Genomic DNA, 15441 nt, shown 5'->3' on the forward strand with positions numbered 1-15441 from the left:
AAAATAACCGACATGCTGGTGACTGAGTTTCTGACTAGAATTTTGAAGAGTTTCCCATGAAATGCGGCCGACTTTGAATCTCTGTACAAAATTCTTGAGAAACTAGCGGTTGGGTGACCGTGTTCACACGTGCTGGGGCGAGATTCACAGAGATGCGCGCTAATGACCTGCGGTAAAAGCTACAAAGTAATGATTTAACTATCAATGTTGACTTCAGATTCACAAAACTTTCGTTTCGTCATAATTAGAGGCCGCTGATTGGATGAGTGCCGTCGATGACGTCATTGAACTCGGCCAATCACAAGCATGTTTTCAGAACTGTCAGCCAATTGTAAGGCAGCCAGCTGCCTTTAGCTGCAGCTTCAAACCGACCTGTTCTCTCTTCACATTTTCTTCATTTTTACACAGTACGTATTTTGAGATAACAAGGGAGTAAAGTGGAAAAAAAGTCAGCTTTTCCACAGGCCGGAACAAATAAGCGCTTTTTCAGTGTTTTCAATACCCCGAGTTTCACGATCCGCATGTTTAGCGCTATACCTGCAGAACAAATCAAGTGCAAAACTCGGGAAGGTACTGTAATTGCTTTCTTGAAATTTATAATGAATGAGTTAGAGGATATGTACCATATTATGTAATAAAGAAAAAAGGAAACAAAGATGGTTTAACAAGAAATGTATAGATGCTAAAAAGTTGAGAGATAAAGCATGTAAGAATTATAAGAGAAGGAGAAATGAAACAAATAGAGATAAATACAAACAGGTGAGAAATGAATATACACAAGTGAGGAGAGAAGAAAAAAGAAATATGAAAAAAACAGTGGGAAAATGTAAAGATGAACCAAAACTATTCTACAGATATGTAAACAGAAAACTGAATAAAAGAGAGCATAACAGTGATAAAAGAAAATGACACAACTTATGATAAGGACGTGGAAAATAGTGGTGATGAATATAAATTTTCAAGATGTGTTCACTCAAGACACTGAATTTCAAACAGAAGAAAGAGAGAATGGAGTTAAAAGAATGAAGAAGATAAGAGTGGATAAAGGAAAGCTGAGGAAACTAATGAAATCACTAGATGGAAGAAAAGCCATGGGACCAGATGACATATCAGGACAAGTGATAAAAGAATGCAATGAAGAATTGATATACCCAATTTATGATATTATAAGTTGTTCATTAGAGTCTGGAATGGTGCCGAGAGAATGGAAAAGAGCAAACATTATATCAATTTATAAGAGTGGGAACAGACATGAGCTATTAAATTACAGACCAGTCTCACTCACAAGTGTAATCTATAAAATGTGTGAAAGAATTATAAAAAAAACAATGGCTTGAACATCTGGAAAGAGAAAAAATAATAAATGAGAGCCAGTTTAAATTTAGGCAAGGAAAGTTGTGTCACAAATTTGATTTGTTTTTACTCGAGAATAATAGATATAGTACAAGAAAGAGATGGATGGATGGATTGTATATACCTAGACCTGAAAGAAGCTTTTGATAAAGTGCCGCATAATAGACTATTGTGGAAATTAGAGTATAGTGGAGGACTGGGAGGCAGTATGAAAAACTGGGTGAGGGAGTATGTGGTAGGAAGAGAAATGAGAACAGTGGTAAGGGATGAAAAATCGGAATGGAGAGAAGTGACAAGTGGAGTGCCGCAGCGATGTCTACTCGCACCAATAATGTTCTTGATTTATATCAACGACATGCCAGAAAGAGTAAAAAGCTACATGAGCTTGCTTGCTGAAGATGCAAAGCTGTAAAGAAGGATAAGGACAGAGGAAGATTGTATGAGGTTGCAGGAGGATCTGAATGCAATATGTGAGTGGAGCAACAAATGGGAAATGGAATTCAATGCAAACAAATATCACATATTGAGGATGAGAAAAGGTAAAAATAGACCCCTGAAACAATATAAAATGGATGAAAGAGACATAAGGGTGGTTAAGGAAGAGAAAGACCTGGGAGTGAACAATGCAGGATTCTTTGATGCCAGAAAACACATAAATAGGATATTTGGTGATACATATAGACCATAGATCCCCAACCCGCGGCCTGCGAGCCCCCTCGGTGTGGCCCACAGGGGTTTACATCATTCAACATTAGGTGCGGCCCGCTGAAGGGCTCCAGGATTGTTTCTGTGGCCCACGGTGCAGACCGTGGGCACGTGACTGGTTTACAACTTTTTAAATTTCTGCAGTGCTAAGAGAGCCAATGAGCGTGTGCTGTTAAGGGGGGCGACTAAGGGCATTTTTTTACGAATATATTTAAAATCGGACAAATACGTTTTTTTCGCTCAGCACGGCCGGGATAGCCAAAATTGCCATGTGGTGAGGTTTGTTTTCGTAAAATTAAAGCCCTTCACCCCTGGAAGCCATATTTAAATGGCCCGCGCAATTGCGTCATAGCCTGACTCGCGCGCCAACACACGCTGTATCATTCAGTGCTTGTATGTACGTAAAATTTGCATTAGAATATTTTTTTTTTCTCCGTAAATTTTGTCATCTGTCATTCCTTTCGTGCCGGATCGCAGGGAGGGTGTGAGTTGAGGAGAGGAGTGTGGTGGAGCCAGTCCCTACCCAGACAACAACGGGGAAGGGCACACAACCTGTTCGTTTGTACTCCAGCCAAATAAAGGTCTTTAGAAATGACGTACAAACGCAAGTTGAGTAGTAAGAGAGCCATCAACATGAAGAAGGCTTATTGAACAAGATGGAGCGGCCAAGACCAGGAAGGGAGCAGTTTCGGAGCTTATGAAGCGAGTCGTGATCCTGCCACGCTCACCCGCCGCTCATCACCACCACCAGCTGATTCTCCACTCCCTACACCGAGTACCTCATCACGCCCTTCTCCACCACCACCTGCTTCATCACCACCTACTCCACCACCACCTACATCACCAACAGCTGCAGAATCATTGCCACATGAAACATCACTGCAGCTCCAGCAACAAATTCTGCACAGAGGTGTTCACTTGAACCCTCCTCCTTCTGATACAAGCGAAACTTTCATCACCGTGTCGCTTTCCCAGCTACAGACACTCATCGCGAGACAGAAGTGCCCAGTACGGTCGTGCAGGAATACCTTGACCGTAACCTTTTCTACAATGAGGAAGGTGGCGCCTTCTGACACCCTCACCTGCGAGTGAGTAATACTTTTTATAAAGGGGTACCAGATGCCTTAGCATTCTCCAGTAAGTCAACAAGGTATACACAATTATATGTGAAAATTTCATGCCAATCAGATAAATACAAATGGCAAGACATGGATAGAATGTCAAAAAATCTTTAGGAGCCAATATCTCTGAAAGTAGTTTTTTACACTTCAAAAAATTTCACAAAATCAGGAATAAGTCTGTCCGACTTTTGTTTGGTACCAACCAAAACTACAACTAAAGGGCATTTTTTTGTATTTATGAAATTTCAAAAATGTAAAAAGAAAACAGACACAGTAGAGAAAATTGTAAGTGAAAAAAATTGCAATTTTTTTTGCTCAGAGACAAAACAACATATCACAATTTAAAAAATATAAAATGTAGATATGTAAACAAAGTTTCTATGTTTTTTTTTTCACAGTGATTAACTGAAAAATAAAGTCTGTGAAACAAAACAAAAAAACAACAAAAAAAAAAAAAAAAAAAAAAAAACACTTTATATGAGTCTCCCCTATACTTCACCCGAATTTCATGAAATTCACAGAATGTCATGTATTTACAGAAAAATAAATAACATACAGTAAAACCCCGATTATCCGAAAGCGGATTATCCGAAAAACCGGATTATCCGAAACTGATCTGGATAATGCAATTAAATTTTTTTTTTCTATACTAAAACGTTATAAAACATCAAAAATAAATAAAAGTAACTACATATGTACTATATTAACACATTTAAAATTGATAAGAACAGTTAAAATGAATATGCTTTCTAATATGTATTGCCGAAATAGCTTGTAACGAATAGATCAATGTATTAGACAAAAAACATTAAACAAACTCTCAACAACACCACGTCCGCACCTTCGCCCCAGCAAGGACGTAGGTGCGGCGAACGAACAAACTACTGCACGACTACTCTCCCACCGTACTCTCAAGACAACGACACAAACACGACTCCCCTCTCCACTCCATGCCACATTCCCCTTCCAACATACGAGTTGCGCGATAATATGAGTCATCATACTGTGTCTCCACCTGCACGATGCATCAAGGTCACACTTGCAAGCTTGCACAACCATTCACAATCGCACTCTGCAACATTCACAATTCAGATCTGCAACGCTCACAAGTTTGAACATACACTGGTCCAGACAAGGAGACACACAGACAAACATACAATAAAACATTTACATCACATGTTTTAAGTGTACTACTTTGTTTAGCGTAGCGTGTGTTTGTTTGGTTTCATTGTTTACATCGTCAGTCGGCGGCAGTCGCGTCACACACTTCACACTGGGCAGTCGCATCGCGTTCTACCTGTGCTTCGACCTCACTTCTTTCTACATCACCATGCCAAAAGAAACCGGGAAAAGGAAGAAAGTCGTCCTTACCATACAGCAGAACACAATGCCGACGATCAAACTGGCGGCGATCAAAATGGCGGCCATAAATCCGGATTATCCGAAAAATCGGCTTATCCGAAAGAGGCTTCCCCCTTCCATTTCGGATAATCGGGGTTTTACTGTACTAAGATTTTAAAGCTATTGGACGTACCATATGGGCAGGAGGACCCCCCCTTAGTCGCCTTAAGCCTGCCAATCAGCGTCCACTATGGCGCACTTTTCGGCTTTATAAGGGGGCTTCGGCCAATCGGTTTTCAGTGTCTTTCCCCTGCTCGAGATGTGCACTGGTCTCCGCCGTGTTCACATAATTCGATATCTCCCGACTCTCTTCGTCCTCCCTTCCCTCGTGCACACGCAAGTCTACAGCGGTATGTACAATCATGGTACCCAAGTGTTGACACACTGTCCACTGAGTTTCGTTCACCGGCCCCGACTTTAAAATATATACAACGCATGGAAAGAGGCTAATATTCAGATATGTCACTACATATACATTCTCCATAATTTATTAGATGTTAATTTGTCAGTTGTGCACACTGATAAAAAGTTTTTAATTCGCGGACAAAAATGTCTCTTTACATTTCGTTCAAATTTAGTCAAGGACAGCTCAAATTAAGTTGTTTACAGCGCTATTGTAGCGTGGAAAGAGAAAATAAATTAAAAGCTACATCCCTTTTTCAACGACCACTATGGTGGTGATGGTATGTGGTAGCGTGGTAGTCATCGAGCGCTGGTCCCGGATGTTAAGGCCTCAGGACAAGTGAACACTCGTTCCGAGGTTTGTGACCAGAAGGGCGTTACTTGTGTGATGAATTATGGAAGGTGGGAGGATTTCCGTGGGAACCACTTTTGAGACAGCATTAAGAAACTGGATGGTGATAATGTACTATGGGGGGGGGATGTGTGTATGGTTCAGTAATCTCAAATGAGCAGCAAAACAGGCTCCAAATGATAACACTCAGTAAGGTTGTATATAAATATGTATTTGGTTTCCTTTTGCAAAGGTTAGCGGAGTACTAATAAAAATAAGAAAAAAATGAATGACCGACAGGCTGTAGGCCTCTAATCTAGCTAGCTACCGGCACAAGGGAGATTTGGGGAATACACAGAATGCTTAGCTCTAGTTGCTGGATGCAGAGAAGGAGGAGCTGGCGTGAGTGTCGGGCTCGGCAGGGGACGTTCACGATGGGAATGGGCGGTCCTGGTGATGGACAGACGGGCGCCGCTTGATGTGGAGATGGAGCGGCTCGGGTGGTGTGAAGAGGCGGGCGCCCATTGATGTAGGGAGCAGCTTGGGCAGTGGTATTTCGGCCCCCAGGGCAGTCGAGGGGCAGGTTACCCCGCCATGCAAGTTCCCATCCTGTAGTCCGTCTCACCCCGCAGGCCGTGGGTGGTTTTTCGGGGGGGCTGAGTGGAGAGATGGACACCTCACTCACTCAACTCCAACTCGCTGCCTTTCCTCGTTAGGGCTGCTGCTTGTCTCCCGACTAGCCCGCCTCACACAGCAGGCCGTGGGTGGGGTGTTCATCTCCTCGCGTCTCCCAAGCTTCTGGCTTGCTGCAGTGGTGCTTGTCTCCTCACTTCTCTCAAGCTTCTGGTGCTCTTCCTCCTCCTCCTCGCTTACTCATCAGCTTCTCCCCTCCATCACGTGATCTTTTAACCCCGCATGACTGACTCTCTCTCCCTTCCAGAACATTCTTTTACAATCAAACCCCTACCTATCTAACTAACTAGTTATTGGTTTCTTGGAGGGGTTCGAGGCTTTGAGATGGGGGATTTCAGTAACTCGTTCATATATTCGCTCATTCGCTCGCCGTGTTATCTTCTCATAACCTTTTACGCACTTACATTCCTCAGCTATCCATTCACTCTTTCCAGAGCTGGGACTACCGATTGACATTTGGGATCGGTACTACCGGCGGTAGATTACTGCTACCGATACCGATCATTCGGTATTTTGAAGAAACTACCGAATACCGCTACCGATCGCATGATTGGCAGTCAATCGGTATCGGTAGATTGAAAAAGCGAAGGACTTTTTTGTTAAGACTTAAGAGAAGACGACCCCGGCAAAATGAAACGGACAAGTTTCAACACGTTCGAGCGCATCTATGGGAAGCAGTTAGCAGGAAATTCCAGGTATTACTTTGACGTCATCACGCTTAGCCAATCACCGGCCGTTCTGGGCGTTCTCAGCCAATCAGAGGCAGCCACGACCTAGCAGATTCTCGCTCCCGCCAAAAGTTTTGGCGGGAGCCCCACTCTTGTTTGGCCTGCCGACGCGAGTAGCCTACACCTACGCTCTAGCTCCTACGCTCTCGACAACGTGCTCAGCCTCATCGCCTAGTGTTTTAAGTGGCAGTGTTTTTAAGTCCACCCGCCGCGGCAGCAGCACTTAATCGTTTTGTGCTTTTAACTTTTCAAGTGATTTTCCTTTTTTAAACTTTATTTTACATTAAAAAAGTTTTGATCAAGTCAGTGAACTATTTAATCATATTGTTACGAACCAGAGGTTAGGATATGCTGTGTGTTGAGTGAGGCTCAAGACTGCTTCAGTTGTAATTTTTTTTTGTGTTGGGAAGAAATTTATTTTGTGAAAGTTAATAAATAATGCTGTATTGTCTAGTTTGTTTAAATTTAACTTTTTTTCAGTTTGATGTTTATTTTTTGAGGGAGAAATTCATTTATTAAATAAGTTATGTATTTTTGAACTTAAAAAAGGTATTAAAAGACTCTAATTTACTTCTATTCTTAAGTTAACCGAAATAAGAGAGAAATAACTTAAAAAGTGTGTTATGGGCCTTTAAAAGCATTTTTTTATTATATAATTATAGTTTTTTAATCTACCGATACCGAATCTATACCGATCGGTAGATTTCTGAAAAATCTACCGATCTACCGATACCGATTGGACGCGGCTCGCTACCGACTACCGATACCGGTGGTAGATTTTTTCTACAGAATCCCAGCTCTGACTCTTTCACTCATTCACTCTCACTCATTCACGCTCTCACTCATTCACGCTCCCACTCGCTCACACTTACTCACTCTGTCACTCACCGACTTACTCACATTCTCTCGTTCATTCATGCACTCGCTTACACTTACTCACTCTGTTACTCACTGACTTACTCACATTCTCGTTCACTCACATTCGGACCGTTACACTATTATACATTTGAATAAATGTTGTATTCATTCCTGCAATGTCCTCGCTAAGAAAATACGAAGAAAACATTGATAACGTGCACAAATATTCTGATATGAACTAAAGATATATAATGATACCACCATTTAACTCTCGTTTGGTGTTGTTGTTTTTTGGGTGCGGCCCACGGGCTGACGGGGAATGGGCAATGCGGCCCTCGAGGTCATTTGGGTTGGGGACCTATGATACAGACTATTGCAAAATTGCAAAAAGATGTTGAAAGACGGGGAAGCTGTGAAAGAGAGATGGAGAGAATATTTCAAAAACTTAATGAATTTTGATGATGGACATCCAGCAGCTGTAACAGCAGCAGTTTTGAGTTGAGGTAGAGGAGGAGTATATCAAGAAAGAAGTATAGCATATGAAGAAGTAAATCAGGCAATAAAAAGATTAAAAAATGGAAAGGCAGCAGGAATTGATGGCATCACAGCAGAAATGTTGAAGTGTGGAGGAGATGTAGTTGTTAAATGGATGGTCAAGATATGTGAAGTAGCATGGGAGGGGGGGGTGGTGCCAGCAGACTGGACGAAAGCCATCATTGTCCCAGTTTACAAGGGGAAGGGCAGGAGAGAGGAATGTGGGAGCTATAGAGGTGCAAGTCTCCTTAGTATACCCGGAAAGGTATATGGAAAGTCATAATAGAGAGGGTGCAAAGACTTACAGAAGAGAAAATCAGTGAAGAACAAGGAGGCTTCAGGAAGGGAAGGCGATGTGTGGATCAGATATTTGCCTTCAGGATGGTAGTAAAAAAAATATTAGCAAACGGAAAGAAACTATACGCTGCCTTCATGGATTTGGAAAAAGCTTATGACAGAGTCGATTGGATTGCATTGTGGGATGTTTTAAAGATTTATGGTGTGGGAGGAAAACTGCTTAGTGCAATAAAGTCCTTCTATGAGGAGGCATCTGCATGTGTCAAAATTACTGGAGAAACAAGTGAACATTTTGAGATAAAAGTGGGCTTAAGACAAGGGTGCATCATGTTACCATGGTTATTCAATATTTATATGGATGGTGTTTTTAGAGAAATGAAAGGCAAAGTTGGAGAAGTTGGAGTAAGACTGTTCGATGAGGGAAGGAAGTGGGTACTGAATTCGATACTGTTTGCTGATGACACGGTGCTCATTGCAGAAAATGAAAGTGACCTACAAAATTTGGTCAGTGTTTTTGATAGTGTATGTAATAGGAGAAAGCTGAAAGTAAATGTCAACAAAAGTAAAGTGATGGTTTGTGAGCGAAGTAGAAGTGAGGTTGTAGATTTTGTATGCCCATATAGAGTGGGAATTGAATGTGAAAAAGAATGCAAAATAATTTTGAATGGTGAAGAAATGGAGGAGGTCAATGAGTTTTAGTACCTTGGATCAGTTATGTGTAAGCATGGTGGTATGGAGGGTGAGATAAGAGAAAGGGCATTGCAAGGAAGAAGGGTGGTAGGGTCTTTGGGACGAATCATGAATGACAGAAATGTGAGCATGGAAGTAAAGAGGGATTTGAGAAATACAATAATAGTACCAACCCTCACATATGCAAATGAAACGTGGGCTGGAATCAAAGTCAGAGGTCTAGAGTGCAGGCAGTGGAAATGAGTTATTTGAGGAGTGCTTGTGGTGTGAGTAGAATGGATGGAATGAGTAATGAAAGTGTGAACGAGCATTTTGGAATGTGTCACGGGGGTGAAGGGAAGAAGTGTGGAGTGGTGGAAGAAGTGAAGCGACAGACCTTAAAGTGGTTTGGCCACATGGAGCGAATGGAGGAGAGTAAGATGACCAGAAGGGTGTATGTAAGTGAGATAGAGGGAGGGAATACTAGAGGACGACCTCCAGTGAAATGGAGGGATAGGGTGCAAGAGTACGTTAGGGAGAGGGGGGAAAAGATCTTTGAGAAACTTTGAGCAGGCAAGGAGGGAGTGTCTGAACATAGCTGGGCGTTATTGCGATAAGTTATCGCGATACTTTATCGCTGATAACAAAATCGGGTTATCGGCCATCCGCTACTTATTTAAATATATATCGGTATCTTTGTTACTTTTGTAACCAAACTAGCGATAATCACTACTTTTTTTCCGCCTCTCATGAATTTTTTTTTGTCTCCTTACTGCGCATGCGTGGCCCGGTGTTGTATGAAAAAACTTCAGGGTATGAAATGTCTTCGGTGATGAGATTTCATACTTAGGTCATGAAAATTAAAACACTAGGTTATTTTTTTTTATGCTACAGGTAACTCTCGATTTAAGCGAGTATTGCGTTCTTGGAGAGGTCGCGTAAATCAAAAACAATGTAAATCATACAAGAGGTAGGTTTCTGTCGAAAAATAAAAACCGTATTTTTCAGCGTATAGCGCGTACCTTTTTCACATAAAAAATGCCTGAAAGTTTAGCCCTGCGCCTTGTACGCCGAATGTACAAATTTTTAATGATTTTTTTCTTCTTTGGGGTGTTTTTAAGGGTCTTTTTTGTCTTATCCAATAACGGCAAACTTTCATTTATCACTGTATATAATCCTTCATAGTCCGTAGCTGTCTCATAATATGTTACCATAGAATACAGGGTGATCTAATAACTACTATACAAAATTGAAATCGGTGGAGGATTGCCCATGCCTTGTTGTTATCCCGTTTTTCCGTCGGGCGCCATTTGTATGATCTTGATCTTGATGTCACAGGTGGCTTGATTGTATGACTAAGGAGCAGTACAAGCTACATAAAAAATCATATTGGAAAAAAATATCCATGTGTTCATTATTAATTATTAATATTAGTGAGAATAATGGGGTAAATATGATATCAGAAACTGTACATCATGAGTCTTGTACGAGGAGATATTTCGCGCAATACCAGCCAGGCCGCCATTTGCATTGTTTACAAACCACACAACCACACCCATACAACAAACAGCTGCATGGCGCGTGTCACCAGAAACGTGTGAATTGTGTCTTGCCTAGTTCTCTGTCATAATCTACGAGTGATGGTGGGAATAATATGCTTATTTACTTCATTCAGTGGAGAGAGAGAATAGCCATATCACCGAGATATCCACTCAGGCACTCAGTCTCAGCCTCACTCGTGTGAGGAAGAAATGAGGGACACCATGAGTGGCTAGCTAGTATTGGTACCGGTACTGTACCATATAGCTAGTACCGTTAGTACCGGTACCTGCCCACCCCTATTGTTAAGTAGCGTGGCAGCGTGGGTACTGTATTGTTGTTAAGTGGCGGGCGGGAAGAACTGAGCTCTGCTGTGTGGCCGCGGCGCTATGTGAGTCCAGTTGCGTGAGACATCTGGTGGCCACTCCATAAAATATCGCGTATAAGTGGAAAAAACGTGTAAATAAATTTTGGGGGGGGATTTTGGACCCCGCGTTATTTCAAAAACGCGTAAACCAAACTCGCGTAAATCGAGAGTTACCTGTACTCAAAAATCAATATATCATAGAGAAAAATCATTTAACTTTGCCCAAAAAATGATTATTCACTGTCTCAAATTTGATATTCCATATTCGTTTGTGAGCATGTCATGGTATTGAAGGCACCCGGTGTTGTGTTATTTGGTGTCCCATCGTCAAAAGCTGGCGCTTTTGTGTACAAAGACTGGTCTTTCGTGAACTGCGCATGCTCAGACCATTAAGTGTAGACCTATACAATCTCACAATGCTTTTTTAACACATTAAGAGTTGCTGGAAAGCTGAATCAAACATACAGTACCACCATCCTCGCCGTTTCTAGAACGACGTACACTCTGTACATATAAATACAACTCGTACAGAGTGTCGTCCTAGAAACAGCGAGGATGGTGGTAGTTGTACTGTATGTCTGATTCAGCCTTCCAGCAACTCTTAATTACGGTTTTAAAGCTTTGTGAGACTGTACAGGTCTACGCTTGCTGGTCTGAGCATCCACCGTTCACGAGAGACCAGTGTTTGTAAACAATTTTTGACGGTGGGGACGCCAAATAACACAACACCGGTTCAGGCATTTCTAGTATTAACGTCCATATGTACGTGTCAACGTGTGGTTTTAAGGTTTTGTAAGTTTCCTAAAATACAGATAATGAAAATTTGAATTCATCAATGTAGTTCTATCTGAAATATCAATATAGTATCGTTTTCGCCTATCGGACTTATCGCTAGCTAGTATCGGAATTGTGGATTTATATCGGGTATCGGTTATCGGTTATCGCCTATATTTGTGTCTCTAGTTAACGAATATCGGTTATCGCCGTTAAGGTTTTTCATTATCAGTTAACGGTTATCGGGAATAAGGTTTTCTGTTATCGTGCCCAGCTATGTGTCTGAATAGAGAAAGTTGGAAACTCTTCTGCTGTGGCCATCCCCTGGTGGGAGCTCCTAGGAGCAGGCGTCAATGAAATGATGATGATGATAAATTTGCATTCCACTATATGCATATAGATATGATGACAAAAATAATAAAGGCAATGGTTAGACCAAAGTTAGAATATGCAGCAGTGGTATGGTCCTCGCACAAAAAAAAAGGATGTAAGGAAACTGGAAAGGATTCAGAGAAATGCAACAAAAATGGTATCTGAACTCTCAAATCTGCCATAATATTTATGAAGAAAGACTGAAATGCATGAACCTGCCAACTTTGGAACAGAGGAGAGAAAGGGGAGACTTGGTAATGTTGTTTAAGTTGATGAGTGGTATGGATGAGGTAAATAGAAAGAGCTTAATGGAGAGAGCAAAGGAGAGGATTGAGAGGACACAACAAGAAGCTGAGAAAGAGAACATGCTTGAGAGACAAAAAGAAGTACAACTTTCCTCATAGAAGTGTGGATTTGTGGAACAGATTAGAGGAGGAAGTGATGGAAGCAAAGAGTGTCCACCAAATGAAAAAAAGATGGGATAAAAGTAGACAATGAGACAGGCCTATCCGAGCCTAGCTCAGGCCCTGTATGCTATAAATAGGTAAATACAAATAGGTAAATACAAATAGGTAAATACAGTCATTATTCTTTCAAAAGAAACTTAATAATATTGATGTAAAATAGGAAATGCACAATTCAGTAATATGTGGAATTGATTCAGCTATCTAACGGTGTATAATACAGACGGTTTGAGTAATTCCTTTTGGCACAAAGTAAATTATATGAGACTGTGGATGATAGATTTTAAAGTTGGCGCGAGCAGTCTGATACCCCGGATACAGGCCTGGGAGCAGTTAGAATATTCCGGTGCGAAAGGGTTGAGAAACAAAGGTATTATCATGGATTACAGAACAGAGAAATGTTAGAAGATATTTTTAGTAGTCAAAGAGAATAAAAAATAGACTTTGGCTGTTCATATCATGTTTTGAACCAACAACAGATGGACAATGATAGTAAGTGGCAATCTAGAAACCGTAGAAGGCAATGAACAAGATGGAGAGATATAATCAGAGCAGGATGAAGTACACTAACATCAGTGAGACGTAGTGAATGTTAGGAAAGGCCTTTGTCCTGCAGTTGACTAGTAAATGCTGAAGACGATGATGATGATTCACTGGTGGACTCCTGACACCCTCTTGCTTAATCCAGCCTTCATAATATGAAGGCTGGAGAGTATATTATACTCTCTTCACCAAGTCCATTCAAGCTCATCACACGTCCAAACCATTTCAGAGCAGCACACTTCACCCATTCAACCACTTCACAGACCACTTGCTTCACTGTTACTTGTGCAGTAAACAATACAAAACTGAATTAGGTGTGAGACTAACCTTCAAGCCTCACTGCCAGTTCTCGGGTGAACATAATATTGGCCAGCTTGCTCTGGGCATACGCCTGTCCTTCATCATAGTTCTGGGTACTGTTGAGGTCAGAAAAGTTTATCCTGCCATGCCTGTGCGCCGTGCTTGACACGTTGATGATGCGACTCGGTGCTGATGCCTGTGTGAAAGAAACTGTGCATCAATATTTAACTTTGTTGAATGTAGCTACTTCCACACATGCTCTGTAATACAATGCCACACCTGAAATGTACCATATTTACTTAGGTAAAAATAATTTCAACAATTTTTTGAAGCCAGAGGTAAGGGAATTAGCTTTTACTTTTACTTACTACTACTACTACTACTACTACTACTACTACAGGTAACTCTCGATTTACGCGAGTTTGGTTTATGCGTTTTTGAAATAACGCAGGGTCCAAAATCCAAATAAATGTTTAATTTACACGTTTTTTCACTTATACGCGATATTTTATGGAGTGGCCACCAGATGTCTCACGCAACTGGACTCACGGCGCTGCGGCCACACAGCTGAGCTAATTTCTTCCCGCGCGCCACTTGAACAACAATACAGTACCCACGCTGCCACGCTACTCAACAATAGGGGTGGGTAGGTACCGGTACCAGTACCGGTGCTAATGGTACCAGCTATACGGTACGGTACCGGTACCAGACTGCTCGGTACCGGTACCAATACTATCCAGTCGCTCGTGGTGTCCCTCATTTCTTCCTCACATGAGTGAGGCTGATACTGAGTGCCTGAGTGGATATCTCGGTGATATGGATATTCTCTCTCTCTCTCTCTCTCTCTCTCTCTCTCTCTCTCTCTCTCTCTCTCTCTCTCTCCACTGAATGAAGTGAATATTTATTTTTCGATAGAAACCTACCTCTTGTTTGATTTACATTGTTTTTGATTTACGCGACCTCTTCAAGGACACAATACTCACATAAATCGAGAGTTACCTGTACTACTGCTACTACTACTACTACTACTACACTTTAGAAGAATAGAAATAAAAGAAGAACAAATCACATACCTTCAGTTTGTCAAGGAGCAGAAGAGTGAGCAGGAAGTGACCCATGTGATTGGTGCCAAGTTGCAGCTCAATGCCTTCCTTGGTGTACGACTTCTTGCATCGCATCACTCCGGCATTGTTAATCAGAAGGTCCAGCCGTTCCTCCCCTAGAAAGTAATGCATTGTAAAGTAAAACAAATACCAGTGATAATATTCAGAGCTGGGCACCCCAACTGTAAACCACAACTTCAGCATCTTTGTTCAAGTGGAACATTGGAGGGCAGCATAGCCAGGGAAGATTCATACATGGCAGCCATTATAAATAAAATTCACCTGTGCCACAAACGGGCTGAGGTCACCCAAGAGACCCCCCAAGTGAGCCTACTGACACCATAGGCTGCACAAAAAAAAAAAAAAATAAATAAATAAATAAATAAATAAATAATAATAATAATAAATAAATAAATAAATAAAAATATCCGTTCCCTGGTCAATATCTGCAACACCCGGTAGGTGGCTGCAAGTGTGCCAGACATATGTGTTTACTGTTATCTCATGCTGTTAAGTAGCAATGCTGTGACCTTCCATTTGCATTTAAATGCAGTAAGTACTTGAATCAAGTACTACATAAATAATGAACACCAGTATAATATTTTTGGCCTCCCAGACAGTTGAAAAAGAAAATGGTGAGTGCTGCTTTGCTGCAGCCAACACTGCATCTGTTTGCTTACATGTATCAGCTGAGCAGCTGGTTGTAGTTATGGTCCAGATTCTATAACCCCTTTTATTATTACAGATTCATTACCTAATTTTTATAGAAAGTAAAATTCATAAGTAAATAATTTGCAGTAGTTTGATATGCTCAAGCACCTGGAGTCAAAAAAGAAAATGGCAGACACTTCGTGAACACTGCTGACACTACATCCTTTGCTGACATG

General features: G+C 41.3%; 1 protein-coding gene across 5 annotated transcripts in view; it reads right to left on the reverse strand.

Annotated features, from left to right (window-relative positions):
• LOC127000277 (retinol dehydrogenase 13-like) overlaps positions 1 to 15441 on the reverse strand; it is a 52705-nt gene that overhangs the window by 11932 nt on the left and 25332 nt on the right. For all 5 annotated transcript variants that reach the window (XM_050863747.1, XM_050863745.1, XM_050863746.1 and 2 more), the window contains 2 exons: positions 14525 to 14670; positions 13479 to 13647 (listed from right to left, as the gene is read on the reverse strand). In XM_050863747.1, coding sequence (XP_050719704.1) covers positions 13479 to 13647; positions 14525 to 14670 — 315 coding nt within the window. The remainder of the gene's footprint in view (positions 1 to 13478; positions 13648 to 14524; positions 14671 to 15441) is intronic.

This window comes from Eriocheir sinensis, chromosome 18 (genome assembly GCF_024679095.1).
Source record: "Eriocheir sinensis breed Jianghai 21 chromosome 18, ASM2467909v1, whole genome shotgun sequence".
In the NCBI taxonomy this organism is placed as follows: domain Eukaryota; kingdom Metazoa; phylum Arthropoda; class Malacostraca; order Decapoda; family Varunidae; genus Eriocheir; species Eriocheir sinensis.